The following is a 16,676-nucleotide window of genomic DNA, read 5'->3' on the forward strand; positions in this document are numbered from 1 at the left end:
TACTCCAGATGAGGCCTCACCAATGTCGAATAGAGGGGAACGATCACGTCCCTCGATCTGCTCGCTATGCCCCTACTTATACATCCCAAAATGCCATTGGCCTTCTTGGCAACAAGGGCACACTGCTGACTCATATCCAGCTTCTCGTCCACTGTCACCCCTAGGTCCTTTTCTGCAGAACTGCTGCCTAGCCATTCGGTCCCTAGTCTGTAGCTGTGCATTGGGTTCTTCCGTCCTAAGTGCAGGACCCTGCACTTATCCTTATTGAACCTCATCAGATTCCTTTTGGCCCAATCCTCCAATTTGTCTAGGTCCTTCTGTATCCTATCCCTCCCCTCCAGCGTATCTACCACTCCTCCCAGTTTAGTATCATCCGCAAATTTGCTGAGAGTGCAATCCACACCATCCTCCAGATCATTTATGAAGATATTGAATAAAACCGGCCCCAGGACCGACCCCTGGGGCACTCCACTTGATACCGGCTGCCAACTAGACATGGAGCCATTGATCACTACCCGTTGAGCCCGACAATTTAGCCAGCTTTCTACCCACCTTATAGTGCATTCATCCAGCCCATACTTCCTTAACTTGCTGACAAGAATACTATGGGAGACCGTGTCAAAAGCTTTGCTAAAGTCAAGAAAAAATACATCCACTGCTTTCCCTTCATCCACAGAACCAGTAATCTCATCATAAAAGGCGATTAGATTAGTCAGGCATGACCTTCCCTTGGTGAATCCATGCTGGCTGTTCCTGATCACGGGAAGTGGCGCGGGCCACAGGGACATGCTGGCTGCCATTTCCCACAGCTCCCATGGGCTGGGAATGGTGAACCACAGGCACTGGGAGCTGTGGACGGCCATGAAAATGTAAACAAACTGTCTGGCAGCCCTCCAGTGGATTACCTTGATGGGCTGCATGTGGCCCACGGGCCGCAGGTTGCCCACCACTGGTCTAAGGTCTGAGCAAGCAAAGAAAGACTAAGTGATGTTGCGCTTGTATGCTCACTACTGGACATGGGGAGAGTAAAGGAATACCCAAGAAGAACTGAAAAAGAATCGTGGTGGCTCCTTCTGACCAAAATGAAGGAGCCATGATTGTCTCCAATGGGAGCAGCCTCCCAAGGTCTCCAGAATAAAAGGAAAAAAGAGTTTAAAAGGGAGATGTTTGGGAAAGGGCACTATGGAACCTACACATGCTATCCCCTCAAAAGAGTTAAATATAGCTGAGGAGTCTCACAATGTGGTCGTACTGAATTCCTACAAACTTTTCCTCAGGAGGTTTAACTGACCTGGTGGGAGACAATGGGAGGCACTAGAGCCTTGCCTACATTAGAGCTCCTGCCGTGTAGCCACCTGTGAAGCTGAACTGATGGGAATTTCCCACCCCCTAAAATTCTCTAAAGCAGACAGCCAAAAAGGTTAAGTGGTTTGCCCAAGGCCGCTGAGATGAGAACTAGCTCTTTGGTCAGTTAATTATTGCCTGTGTATCAACTGGGGTACAGCAACAAGTACTTTAGCTGTGGAGAAATTTTCTGAATACAATTATTTAGAAATCTAAACATTCGCACAAGCAGCCTATGTGAACATTAACAACTGTGGCTTAAATGCATGGATGGGCCTTATTTATATTATTCATTTCATTCTATTTTTCCTGATCAGGAGAGCTCTGAAAACTCACCTGCTCTGCTCTATAGAATTCTGTCTCAGAAGTGGAGACTTAACACTCTGGGACCTCCCGTCCTGGAAAGTAATCCTCTTCTTGACACTGGACGTTGGATGGCTGAAAGTATGTGCACGCCTTCTAAACTGAGGAGAATCAGAGTCCTCTTCGGGAAATGGCTGCCAGACCGAGGACACGGGGGAAGCTGGAGGAGTGGCTGGAGGAGAATCCCCGGGTGAACAGTCCTGAAAGGAAATCAGATAGGAGTGACACTTTCCCCCCTGCACTGTACAACTGGTAACATAACTGAACAAATCCTACAGCTCATCAAGGGTCTGGAAGGACTAAAGCCTCTCCCCTTCTTGGTCACGGCCTATTGTATGCTAATTATCAGCTGCGCAACCAACACCAGACATCCTTTGATAATTAGCTCTGAAATAGCAATGTCCTTTTTAAAGCAACAAAGAGGGTGTACACAAAGCATTCATAATAGATCAGAAGCTCCTCTCTTGAACACCCTTTGGCTACTAACAATTGCAACTGCTAGACTTCTAGCTCTTTCATGAAAAAGAAAGTATCACGGCCAAAGCTGGTTTATACTAGCTTCCTCGACATAACATGAACATATTTCCTGTACTGTCAAAGCAATATCCTGGAAAAAAGATTATTACTACACAGCCAGATTCCGAGTAACAGCAGCAGGAAAATCAAATAATAAAAGCTGTTATGGATCCTCCTTCTCCTGGGAAAAACTATCATTCATTCAAATGTTGTGTGAGGTAAAAGGAAAAAGACATTAAAAACAGGAAATAAAATGAAAGTGAACAAAACTGGCATTACACATGGGGTTTTCAACTACTTAAAAAAAGATTCAAGCCTCTCTTTTATTCAGTAACAAATGTTTTGTGTTTCAACATCTTTATGTACATTCTTTTTTTAACAATGGCGACTGTTAGCTAGTTTTGCATTCACCATTTTAACGTGGTAAAAGCAGCTTTTTTTACTTGAAAAAAAGTAATACTTTTTTTTTAAATTGTGTTTTCTTTTTAGTTTAAACATCCCTCTGAAAAGTTATGAAGCAGAAACAGACTATAAATTCCCTGGATTAGTTTGCTCACAAAAGCAAGTTACGTGAAGTTTAAAAAATAAACAGCCAGCATAAATGAAAAACAGCAAGATTTTCTTTAAGTTTGAGCTTTAACAATAATGTGGTTTAGAAAACTGAAATAAAATACATACAATGGCCAAGGAGGATTTTCCTCCACTGTAGATGTATCTTACTTGAACTTTGCAAAATACATACGTTCTTTATGTGGCCACCTTGAAATCAAAGAAGGAGAGTTGCTGTGTTACTATGCTTCAGCATTAACCACAGCACATTCCAGTTTTACTTAATTTTGTTACATACCTTGTCAGAAGTAAGACTGCTGCACCGTTCAAAGCTGTCCATGCTGCCCAGACGGCCTCGCATTCTGCTAGCTCCCTGCAGGAATGAGAGTGTTCCATTTTATCCCGAGTTTTGTTCTTCACAGTAAGATTAAATAAATTGTTTAAGAGAAGACTGGAAAAAATAGCAGTGATCCTGCAGGTGAACAGTGAGGTGCTATAAAGTGCTATATAAAAAAAGTCCACATAATAATTGCATGTATTATGTATCTTTATCTAATTCAATCTATCCTTTGATTTCAGAGCACTAAATTCACTCACTAATTTTTTTAATTAGCATGCTTTGCAATGGGTTCAAATATTAAATAAAGTTATTTGCAAGGAAAAAACATATGAAATTTTATCTTAAATTTTGATGGCGTTTATGGATTATAAAATAGAAGCTATAAATGTTTGGGATTTTTATACACGTGCATTACATATATTTTTTACATTCCAATCCAGCATGGTTGCAGCCAGAGTATGCCTCAAATGTACAGTCTATCGTATGTTTACATCTGTGTAGTACAGTTCCATCATCTCAGAGTTATACAGTGAGATTTACAGTCCATTAAGCCCTCTCTCCATTATGGAAAGTCATCACTGGTCTCTTTTTCTGCAGTGAAGAATGGAAAGATTTTGAAGCGTAAAAATCTGTTGCAAGTAAAAAGAATTGCCTGCTTCCACGTCAAGGTTTTTGACAAGGAAAAATAGGCTACCTCTTGGCAGAGGCAAGAAAGAATTTCTACATTAAAAATGCCATCCCCTGAAGGGAAAAATACAACAAACTCTAGGAAGAGGCCCTGATCGCAATAAGGACCAAACAGGGATATGCTCCACATAGGGACATACCTATGCCTCATCTTCCTGAAGGCAGTAGGTTTAGTGATTAGCAACTTAGTTTAAACATGCAAAGTCACAAAGAGTTGTTTTGAAATCTAAATACATGACCTACTGCAATCAAAAACAGAATTACCACAAGAGAGATACAATTTTTTTTAATTGGATTCCTGTCCATTCAAACCCACAGAATCTCTCTCATAATCATTAAGACGTTTCTAGGACCTGTCTCCTGCCCTCATGTCTTTCTGAAAGAATCTTTTCCTATTTGACAAAACATTCTATATATTCCTCAAATTTATCAGACTTCATTTGTTCCCCATCCGCCCAGAACCTTTAACAGAGGTAGATTCTTCTCTTACAGGGCTTCCTCTCCCATTCCCAGTCCAACAACCCTCTGGAACAAACAGACTGCACCGAATTCCCTGACTCTTCAAATCCTGTTTTGAGAATGATACATTTATTCGAGTGGATTTGGAGTCACAAACCAACAAATTCTACTGTGGGTCTCCCACTTTTCCCTGGGGGTAAGGGATTCCATCCTACACTTGTGTAAGGTACCTTTCTTTTCTTCTACAAGCCATTTACAGTTGGTGTTAGCATGATCTATTGCAGAACAGATTCATAGAACTGTAAGGCTGGAAGGGACCTCCAGGGGTTATGTAGTTTATCTCCCCACTACAAGGAAGACCAAACATATCTAGATCATCCCTGACAGGTGTTTATCTAATCTGTTCTTAAAAACTACCAATGATGTGGATTTCACAATCTCTTTAGGTAATCTGTTCCAGCGCTTATTACATAGTTAGAAGTTTTTCTTTAATATCTAACCTAAGTCTCCCTTGCTGCAAACTACGTCTATTACTTTTTGTCCCACCTTCAGTGAACAATTGATCACTGTCCTCTTTATAACATCACCTTCTACTTCTTTGAAAACTTATGTCCCACCTCAGCCTTCTCATCTCTAGACTAAACATGCCCAAGTATTCCAGACTTTCCCCTAAGACAGGTTTTCTAATCCTCTTATTTTTTGTTTCTCTCCTCTGGACTCTCTCCAATTTGTCCACATCTTTCTTAAAGTGTCATGCCCAAGACCAGACTCAGTCCTCCAGATGAGGCCTCACCTGTGCCAAGTAGAGCAAAACAGTTACCTACTATGTCTTACATCACACTCCTGTTAATACACCCAGAATGACACTGGCATTTTTTGCAACAGTGTCACACTACTGATGATCCTCTATGACCCTCACATTCTTTTCTGCAGTTCTGCTATCTATCCAGTTATAACACGACCGTATTTACTGAGAATAGTCAGTGAACACTGCAAGCCTTTGGGTGAAATATGCTAACAGAGTACATGATGTTACATTGTTTTATTATCTGACGGGAATGGATATCCCCCAGCTCCTGAAGCATGCTACTTTGATACTTAAATCAGACACGCAACAGCAGACCCATTTGCTTTCTCCCAGGCTACTTTTCACACTTTGGAGAAGCACCTCATAAATATCCAAAAAACTAACTCGCTATCCTTCTTCAAAACACTCCTTTTTCTGTGATGGCTACAAAAGTGTAACAGTGATTAGGCTGCTGGTTGCTGAGACCACAGCCTATCATGCTGACCAATGTTGTCTCATTGGGGTTTTTTTGTACTGCTCCATCTGATCTGACTATATTGGTCTATTATCTCATCTTATACTGAGATTGTAAGATCTTTGGGACTGTCTTTTTGTTCTGACTGTATAGCACCTAGAACAATGGGTCCTGGTCATTGACAGGGCCCATAGGTGCTACAGTAATGCAATTATAAATAAATATTTTATAGAAATTCTTGATAGACTTAAGGCACAGTAGCTCCTCTTGCTGTACTCACAGCCATAGGTAATGTTTTATAATGTCAACAATGTTAAGAATTGCTTCAGGTTACTTTTTCCTGCCAGAGCTTTAGTCCTGAAAACCACTAACAGTGCCAGGGATGCGCACACGACCTCCTAAAGCCTGTTCCCAACAGAAAGGAATGCTGGCCCTGAAGCATCTCTCTTCAGTGGCATATCACATAACAGAGATATGAATAATTACAGTGAATTAACACATTATTTTAGTTTAAGGAAGGGTCAGGTTATGCTTTTGACATTCAAAAAAAATATGGCTACTATAAATATTACATTTTTGAGCTGGAGAAAAACCTTTGTTTTCTTAGTCTGGTATGTGCACTAGGAACAAAATTCACAAACTGTATTTATGAGGTTTGAGGTCAAGCACAGGTTACATTTATTTTTCGGGGATACACAGCTATGAAGCCACAGCTTGTTTTCAGTGCAGCCCTGACAAATTTCAGAAATTTCAGCAAAGTAAGCAAATGAGAAAGAGCCATACATTTGAGGTTTTTATTTTTAATAAAACAAATAGACTTCTCATTTAGGGTTAGACTGTAAACCCTTTGCTGACATTAGTGAGCACTTACTCAAGTAATGACAGGTTTCAGAGTAGCAGCCATGTTAGTCTGTATCCACAAAAAGAAAAGGAGTACTTGTGGCACCTTAGAGACTAACCAATTTGAGCATAAACTTTCGTGGGCTACAGCTCACTTCATGGGATGCATCCGATGAAGTGAGCTGTAGCTCACGAAAGCTTATGCTCAAATAAATTGGTTAGTCTCTAAGGTGCCACAAGTCCTCCTTTTCTTCTTACTCAAGTAGTGCCATTGATGCCAATGGGACTATCTGGGCAAGTAGCTGTTCATGATCCTGTCCTTACTGTATTGCTTGAGTGTTTTATAAGTATGTATTTCTTAATCCATTATGACGGAGGCTTTATAATAAATACATCTTTCAAAAAAAATTAAAAATGGACAAACATGAAAACTTTGCACGTACAATCAGAGGACAAAGAAGGATTTTACATTCCATGGATTTCTTGGTCTTTCTTCTTTCATGATCTACTAATCAAATATGTGAACAGATTTTCTCAGACTACGAACATAACTTTCTGAATAGAAACTTTTAATTTGTTTTTGTGACAATTTAGGCAATTATCCTGTATTATCCTAGAAAAGCCTTACTGAATTAGGTTTAGTATTTTTGGAGTTCATTGCATTAAAAATGAAAATGTTTGTGTTTTGCTGTGGGATTGTATGGAACTGCTTTAGCAAGAAGACAGGATTAATGTAATCTGCGGGAGACATGAGGAACTTCAAAGGAGTTTTGGTGACAACTTGTGTAAAGTAGATTTCCTAGGAAATACCTGGAGGTGAGGGGGTGAATCCATCCTTTTGAAGGTATGCTCTGGGGAGAGAACGCAATTCTTTGCTAATTACTTTCTCCTGGAAACTCCAGATCAAAGACCCCTGAACTGTACGAAGGGTGGACTAAACATGTCATGAAGGTGCTTGTTCTGAGCTGAAGCTATGATGAATGTGAAACCACATGGCAACTCCTTAGGTGGGGTTTTGAAGGATTGCTCTTGCCAGAGCCCATATTAGGGTTGTGTTTATCTCATGCAAGCTTATTAGCATGCATGTAGGTTCTTTTATTGCTTTTAATGTGTTTTCTCTGTATCGCTTTTACCTTAAAAATAAAATAGGCTTGCATAGGAAGTGCTGTGTGGTAACTTATTAACTGTTGGCAATCATTCTGTTATTAGTGAACAGAAGGCAAGAGAAGCTTGCTTAAGGCAGCCTGTCTTTTGCTGAGAATAACACAGTGGAGGCAGGAAACTGTTCAGCCTGGAGATACTCCAGTCAGAAGGGAGCGAGAGAGAGAGCGAGAGAGAGACAGACAGACATCTGCACCCAAGACAGCTGACAGCTTGGGGAGCCGGAAGCCTATGAGCAGGTGTTCTTGCTGTACCATACAGGGGGGAAAAAAAACAGGTGCAGTTGATCTGAACTATGACAAAAACAATGAGGAGACTAACACGGCTACCTCTCTGATACTTGAACTAGGACGGTCCTCTTTCCTGGTTATAAAACTACATAAATCTTTTGATTACTAAAACTTTAAAATAAAGAGGACAAGTGATGTCATCAGTATTTACATCATGGTACAGTTAAATGACTTGGACCATTATTAGGGCCACATTGTGCAAGACACTGTAGAAAAACAGAGAAATACATTTCCTGCCTCAGAGAGCTTGCAATCCAATATGAAACGAGCAGCAGCCTTTTAAAAGGTAGATGGCAAAAAAGACAAAGATAAGTTACAATGTATTATTTTTTATAATTTGTATTACAGTAGTGCTTAAAGGCCCAGTCCTGGATCAGGGCCCTGTTGTGCCAGGCACTGTACATACACAACAACAAGTCCCTGTCCCAAATCTAATTAGATGAAATGGCCATGTCAATCTTGTAAGATACTACTTTTCCAATTCTTGCATTAATGAAGCCATTACTGGAAGTGCAAGGCCCTGTTGTCCAATTTCTAGTTTTTTTGCAAGATGCTTTGTGACATACTGATCGTTTTTAATCTATTGCAGATACATTTTTGGCACCTAAAATTAGCAGTTTTATTTGGTCATGTAATATACTCATCATATCAGAGGATAAATGGACAAGACTGTATATTATTATTATATACACACACACTATATATATATACACACACACACACACACACTGCAAGGCACTGCCTTATGTCACAATGACCCTGGTCAGAAGAGAGACATACCATATTCTAAATGGTGAAATAAGCCATCATGGAGAAAAATGATCTTACTTACGGAGCAATTCTTAAGAGTGGTTTCTGTATCTTTAGTAGACCAATTAGAAAACAGCCGACTCACCCGTAGTACCAGTTTAGTGGAAACAATTTCTAGCATTGTGAGCTACAAAATGTTAATGTGCCCACATACCTGACTGAGTTATGCAGTAAAGACTTTGTTTCATAATATTTATTGGGTCATTCCTAGATTCACATTCCATCTCCAGGACATGTCTGTTCAATAACAGCATCCCCTAGTGAAGCACTGAACTATCAGAGCCAGAATACTCCCCCTCCCGAGTATTATGGGCATTAAACAAAAATAAAAGATTCAAAGCACAAGGCATTGTTGTCGCTGTCACTATCTGATGATATTTCTAACTGCTAGTTTCTAATTTCTAAATTACCCAGATCTTCCAAGGGTCATTCCCCCATACTTGGGTCATGACGTCTAGGGTGTTACAATTGCTACTTAACTTTCCAAATGTCGTCAGATTAATCTGATCCAAGAATTAATGATAGGTGTGGCCCCAATTCAGCAAGGGTCTTAACCCCATGCCTAACTTTAAACACAAGGACTACAATGGGATGACTCCTATGCTTGAAGTTAAGGGCTTAAGTACCTTGCTGAACTGATACCTAAGTTTCTCCCATTTGTAGTTCAATAACTTCTGATGGCCCAGGCAACATATTTAGGCATATCATCATCAGCACAACAGTTACACCTCACTATCACAGTCCATCAGGATTTATAGCTCTCAGTCCAATAACTCACAGACCTCCCTCATTCCTCTTTACACCTCTTCTCTCTGCTCCTAGCCTGCCTGCCATCATTCAGTTACAGCACTTTTAGCAGTTTGAGCTTAAATAGGATTTTAGAACACCACACTGTGGGGGAAAAGGGAGCTGAAGGGAGAGGACAGAAAATACTACCATGCTATACCTTTTAGAATTATTCAACTTTTCCAATTGTTACTTTGTTTTAATTACAAATTGCACCTTGGCTAACATTGATGATGAAATCAGATGCCATTCATCATTATCTGTGTACCCCTTATTGCACATAATATAGCCATGACCTTAATATTTCACAATTTTTGCTACTGGTCGCTTAGGTAATTGTGGGACAGGGAAGATTACAGGCTTAATGGAGGCAATTAACCTGTGACGGTGAGATTGCTGACATATGGGGGCAATGGTTGGGCTAATGAGGTAATTAGCTCAACAAGGGATGATATATATTTGGCAGGAATAGGAAGTTATGGGTGGCTGAGAGAGTGAGCTGTGTGCACTAGATACACCTGGGTAGAAGGTTCCTCCCAATACCTGCCTGTACTATGCTCTGCGAAGCTGGGAATCTAAAGATTAAAGCTATACATGGGGAAAAGAAATGGCCTGTGTGCATGTTGTGAGTAAGAGACAACCCAAATGGGCCGGGCTGTGCGGCACACCAGCTAGCTGAGGGAGCGCCCTCTGACACGGGCTTCATGGAGCTAGAAGCAATAGTGTTCAAGTATTTCACGAGGGAGAAGAGTTACAACAGACTAAACGTGATGCCGTTTTTTCACTGCTCTTTCAGAAGGGACTGACCGTGTTTACTTAATGAATGTTGTCACAGTTCAGGGCAACTGCACCTGTATTTCCCTTCAGTGGTCCAGCAAGGGCAACCACTCCCAGGCTTCCTGCTCCCCAGCTGTTGCCTTTCTTGGGTGGAGATCTGCATCTCACTCCTTTCTGACTGGAGTGTTTCCAAGCTGTACAGTTCCCTGCCTTCATTGTGTTATTCCCAGCACAGTTGCTTGCTTTCTCTTTAGCAGTGTGACTGCCCACCGTTGTAAGTTACAATGCCGTTCTTTCTAAGCAAGCCTATTTTATTCTTAAGGTAAAAAGTACAACCACAGAAAACATTTAAAAAACAGTAAAAGATAACTGCAATAACAAAAGCATCCCAATCTACCCTGGGCTCTGGCAGGAGCAGTCCTTCCAGATCCCATCCAAGGAATTTCCTTGTGGCTTCCAGTCCATCACAGCTTCAACTCAGAACAAGCCCCCAGCTCATGGCATCTCAGCTAGCCCAGACCTTCCAACCCTTCCTTAAGAATTGAGGCCCTCAGTGGAATAGGGATCCTGTCCATGTGCTGGATCACAAGAGGACTCCGAGCCTGTTTAAAACCAGGCTATTTATCCAAAAATCCTTTCTTTGTCAGCTGGTTCTTGGAGAATCCAGTTTGATCACATATGCCAACCTCTTCAGCAGATGGCTTCAAAGGGCCGATAACCGGAAGAACTATATTAGCACCCCCTCCTCCTAGAGGAATTACATACAATTCCACAACAACCCATACTCAATGGCGTTTTGAACATAATAGACACCAAAAAGGTATTAACCCTAAGTCACTAAGTTTTAACTTAATTTAGTAAAATTTATTCCATAAGGTTTGCCCAGGACATGGCCGGATATTGGTCAGTCTGTCACAAATGTAATGCAAAAGTTACAATTAACCTATTGTGCTTCAAAATATCTGTAAGTGTTGCAAGGTTAACTTTGTGCACTACTTGCTGTTGATGGGAACTCAACCTATTTTCAGAAATATTTGCTGAAAGACTGTCTTCCTGCTTCTGTGAACGTGTGCTCCTCCTGCATTTAACATCAACATAATCCAACCAAATTAACCCCATAGGAAGCACTTAGGTTTTATGCATATGATCTTAGCTTGTCTAGTTTTTAGTATAAATCTGAACTGTTGTTAAATATGAAAACAAACCAACACTGGAGAACCTTATCATTAATGATATCTGAAGAGCTGTTGACAATGAGCTGTTAATCTTACCCTTGAGAAGATGTTTTCCAGAGAACTAGTCAAGGATTTCTTGGCCTTGTTTTTCAGAATGTCAAGTTTAAACCGGCCACTGCTGGCAGTGTTTTCTGGGATTGCACTGTTTGAAATGTTCTGTTGAAGTAAGCAAGAACACTTTTAGCTTTGGTAGTACTCTGGGCAATTGAAGGCCTCTGAAACCTAAAGCTAAACCTGATCACATAACAAGCAATGTGCCCTTTACTTAACAAATCTAGCCTATAGGACAGGGATGGGCAAACTTTTTGGCCCGAGGGCCACATCTCAGAATAGAAATTGTACAGTGGGCCATGAATGCTCACAAAATTGGTTTTGGGGTGTGAGAGGGGGTGAGGGCTCTGGTTGGGATGGGGCCAGAAATAATTAGTTCAGGGTGTGGGAGGAGGCTCTGGGCTGGGGGAGGGGAAGGGCTCCAACTGGGGTGTGGGCTCTGTGGTGGGGTTGGGAATGAGGGGTTTGGGGTGCAGGAGGGTGCTCTGGGCTGGGATCAAGGGGTTTGGAGGGCAGGAGAGGGATCCGGGCTAGGGCAGGTGGCTGAGGTGCAGGGAGAGGCTCAGGGGTGCAGGCTCCGGGCAGTGCTTACCTCAAGCAGCTTCCAGAAGCAGTGGCATGTCCCTTCTCTGGCTCCTATGTGGAGGTGCGGCCAGGCGGCTCTGCACACTGCCCCATCTGCAGGCACTACCCCTGCAGCTCCCATTGGCTGTGGTTCCCAGCCAATGGGAACTGTGGGGGGGGAGGGGCACGCTTGGGGTGGGGGTACAGTTCAGAGAAGAGCCCCCTGCTTCTGGGGCCCCTGACCCTACTCCTCGGCTGGAGCACCAGAGGGGTACCATGCCGCTGCTTCTGGGCATTGTGTGGAGAGGCCCCCAACCCTGCTCCCTGGCTGGAGTGACAGAGCGGGGCAAGCCCCAGACCCCGCTCCCCAGAAGGAGCTCGAGGGCCGGATTAAAATGGGCTTCTAAGATCCGCCCCCCAGCAAACTTTGTTTTTTGTTATTTATTTAAAAGAAAGGAAGCATATGGCCTAAAAAAGTAACATTCTGTACAGTTTCCTCTGCACCACAAATATTTCTTACTGTGGTTTAGGCTGGTTAAGGTTTTTCTGGCATTGCTTATATTGTAATAAAATCTGCAACAAAAATTACCTGTCTGCTTTTTCCAAGTGAACAGAAAAGCAAACCTAAACAAACTTTAATCAAACATGCCAAAGTGAATCAAAAACAGTATAGTTATGGAAAACAGATAAGGAGTCCTCTCTCATAATATAAAAGGTTCAGTTCTCACTGCTGTAGCACCATTCTGCTAGTGTTATCGAAGGCTGTATTTGAATAAAGAAAGAAAATAAAGTATTAGGCTGTACCAATGGTGCCTCGCCAATATGGACATGAGTCTTTTGTTTAGTTTCACACAACTGTCGCAGATGTAAGATCACAAGTTCATTTTCTTCCTGGTCATTGACAGGCTTCATTTTCTGTCAAGAATAGACAAATAAAAGAATCTCTTTCAATACATCACTTTTGATTTGATTTCTGATTAGAAATACTATGAATGTTCTATTAGTAAGTGTTCTTGGAAGTTAAGCTATTCCTGATGCTCCAGATGCCAGCAATTTAGAATATGCATTGCATATACACTATCAATATCATTCAGTTACTTCTAATAACAACTTGTACAAAAGTTTAGGTAGCACCATACAGCAGGTATGCCTTGCACTATGCAAGCATAAAAGAAGTTCACACGCACAATTTTCAAAAGCACCTAAGTGGCATAAGTCCCATTTTCAGAAGTTGCTAGGTGCTTTTGAAGATACCATGGAGGTGCCTATCTGCACCCTTACCTCAGACTTTTAGGGGTATTTAGGTATTGCTCCAAATCAGGATTACAATGCATAAATGACTTTTAAATTCAATGGGACATGGCTTCTAAGTACCTGCGTTACTTTTGAGAAAGAATTAGGCATTGCAGAGTCTCATTCTCAAAAAGTAATGCAGGTATTTACTTGCAATGTCCAACTGACCTTAAATGAGACTTAGGATTAGGCACTGCAGACTCTCAAAGTCTCATTTTCAAAATGAGCTCTAAGTAAATTTTGAAAATGAGACTTAGACACTGCAGCATGGAGTGGAGCAATGACTAAATATCTCTTCAACGAAAATGGGACTTGGGATAAGATTTTTATATGTGCCAAAATGCTCTTACACATTGCACCAGTTGTTCATCTGCACATTAAATATACTTGCTTATAGAGTCCTGAAGCAGCACTGGGATCCCACGGGTGCCGCAGGACCTACTGCCATAATAGCAGGAGTAAAATGTACTTTGTTGCAGGTGGGATTGGGTGGGCAAAAAAAACAAAAAAACAAAAAAACACCCAGACTGTGGGATGGGAACAGGATTAAAAAAAAGTAGCTCCGCTTATATGATAAGCTTCCAGAGTCAACACTCAGAATTATTTACACAAAGAGGAATTTTGGAACCATGTATTATTTTATCTTATACTAGAATCACTTTATCTCTAGCCTTTTGTTATTGCCCACATCACTTCATTATTTGAACGTCTCATATACTTCACAGAACTCAGCCTCACATCACCCCACAAGATAGGGAAGTATTGTTTTCCTTATTTTATACACGAGGAATGGAAGCACGGACAGATTAAATAACTTTGCCCACTGTCACATGAGAAGTTTGTAGCAGAGTTAGGAACTGAACTGTTCCTATACCAGCATCTTTTCAAATCATTTTAGAGTGGAGTATACTATTATAGTACAATAGTTTTGAGAAATGAATTAATGTAGAGTATTAATTCCATGCAGATGACTATAAGAAAGCAAGCCAAATACAGCTGAAAAGAATGTGGGTACTTTCCAATTTAAAATATAGTCCACTGACCACAGAAACGTCAGCAACTTGAGCATAAAACTTTGCACACAAGCGTATATACACTAAAAAGATTTCCAGAATATGAAGAAAGTCAAAACCTATGTAGATATGGGAGGGATGCAAGAACTGCATTGGACTTTATTACCTGAACACGTTCAAAAATGTCTGCTTGCTCATTATCAGTAAGTGATGACAGGTGTCTCTGAATTACAAGTTTGGCTCTTGGTGGGTAAAGACCTTCAGGAAAAACAAATATTAAACAGATCCTTTGAGAACTACTAAAACTAAATTCATTTACCAGACTACCCTATGATTCCTATCTATGCTGCTATAAAAACTACATAAGTATATTACACTTTCATTTATTTTAAAAGAGGAGATATTTCAGAAGGCTTTTCAGTTAAAAAGCCATTAACATATCTACAAAGTACTTTTCAAACTATTAAAGTATAAACCTCTTACTTTGTCTATTCTCACTAGATCATACTGGAGGTAAGAATTCAGTGCCTTATTTTAACAATGCAGAGGGAATCCCATCTGGGAGGGATTTGAATAGAACACCTCAATGATAAGCTCTAGGACCCTGTATCGAGGTGCAAAGCTGTCCCCCTTCCTCCCCCAACATTCCTCAACTTGCCCCTGTCCCCATCTACTCTTCTACATTCAAGTCAGGCTGCTTCCTTCTTCTCCTCAATGCTTTCTGGGTTCCAGGAGGGGGATCACTCAATGTACAGGAGAAACAGTCTATCCACTCTCAGTTCCTGGGCCACAGCAACTTCAGCAGCTGGGAGTAACAACTTTAAAAAGAGGTCCAGTTCAGCCCCAGGGCACACTATGCTCTGTGAAAGCAGCAATTTTCAGAGATTTATAACCCAGCCAAAATTGGGTGGATTTTCACTGGGTGTGGGGGGAAGGCCCAACCTCCATGCCTCCATGCCCCTGCTCCAAAGAATACAAGCACTAGAGCGTCTTAACTTAGAAAGGTAAGGATTTTTAACCTTGGCCAAACACCACATTTTCCCCCAGCTTCATTCTCAAGCCGCTGAATGATTTTATTTGAAATTTTTAAAAAATGTTTAGGCTGATGCAGACACCCAGCATGGAGGATTTCAACCTGAATGGTTCAAGTTTGGCAGAGAGTTATAAGCAACTGAATATTGGGTCTTATAAGAAAAATGGTTAGGCCTCCCCTATAATAAATCCTTTGGTAATATGACACCCCTTGGTTCTGTCTGAAGCCCAGCAGCCTCAAAATATAAAAGAGAAGAAAAAAAAAACCACTGTAGCAAAATATTTTACAATTACTTAGGGAAAGATTTTCAGAAGTGACTGGTTATTGAGATGCCCAACTTAATATACATATTAGAAGGCCCTGATTTTCAGATGGTCGATGTTCTGTACTTTTTAAAATATCGGGCTCTCTTAATGTGTCTCAGGTTAGGGTATCCAAAAAGCTGAGGCACCCAAACTCATAAGTCACTTGTGAAAAATCTCAGTGTTGGCTCCTTTTCCATGCATATCAGTGGGATAAAACAGCAGCTTATGCATTTGTAGCTTTTCATTGAGAAACAGGGAATTTCCAACCAAGGTTTGCCACTTCTGAACACTCTAGTGCTTAACACAAACTATAAAATTGTATTTTCTTGCCAAGACTTCTCATGCTTTTCACCCACCAGAGGGAACACTAAGTGATAATCATTTTTATTTAACAAATTCAAAAGGTTGTGGCATTTATTAAAATGCCTCATACAAAAACAGACAAGTTTTGTGTGAACGCACCACTACTTTTTAGTGAATAGAGCATCTCATATTTAATTATGTATGTTGGTTCCATCTGCCAGCTTATGTTATTTTTATTAACCATCCTGTCAAATATTAAAAAGCCATATTGTAGCATATTTAACTGTCGTTAAAGTCAGAGCTATGTGTGAAGATCTGAAGTCAGGCACTAGCCCTAAATTCTTTATTATCCTTGTTCAATTTGACATTAACCTCATATTTTATGAAGATATTTCATATACTAGAACAAGGTAATGAAGTACATAAAGCAATCAGCCCCAGGAGAAAAATCATCATCAACGAGATTACAAAAGAAAAAGAACAAACCAAAAGAAAGGCTAAAATGTCAGTTCCATCCTTACTGTCCCTTCATTTATTACCATCTTTAAAAGCTCCAAATGTGTTCAGAGCACTATGCTGAGAATTTCTGTACATGCTAAAATAATAGGGCAAAAGGAAAGACAAAAACAAATATATGAGAAACATGTTATAGTTATAGCAAGAACTTTGAGGGCCAGTTGGAAAATAATTATTGT

General features: G+C 40.7%; 1 protein-coding gene across 3 annotated transcripts in view; it reads right to left on the reverse strand.

The window, feature by feature from the left end:
* TBC1D4 (TBC1 domain family member 4) overlaps positions 1 to 16,676 on the reverse strand; it is a 158,263-nt gene that overhangs the window by 39,033 nt on the left and 102,554 nt on the right. For all 3 annotated transcript variants that reach the window (XM_084622579.1, XM_084622580.1, XM_084622581.1), the window contains exons 6-10: positions 14,507 to 14,598; positions 12,839 to 12,949; positions 11,456 to 11,575; positions 3,071 to 3,145; positions 1,681 to 1,907 (exon numbers count right to left, since the gene is read on the reverse strand). In XM_084622579.1, the coding sequence (XP_084478705.1) occupies positions 1,681 to 1,907; positions 3,071 to 3,145; positions 11,456 to 11,575; positions 12,839 to 12,949; positions 14,507 to 14,598 (625 nt within the window). The remainder of the gene's footprint in view (positions 1 to 1,680; positions 1,908 to 3,070; positions 3,146 to 11,455; positions 11,576 to 12,838; positions 12,950 to 14,506; positions 14,599 to 16,676) is intronic.

This window comes from Lepidochelys olivacea (assembly GCF_965140295.1).
Source record: "Lepidochelys olivacea isolate rLepOli2 genome assembly, chromosome: 1".
In the NCBI taxonomy this organism is placed as follows: domain Eukaryota; kingdom Metazoa; phylum Chordata; order Testudines; family Cheloniidae; genus Lepidochelys; species Lepidochelys olivacea.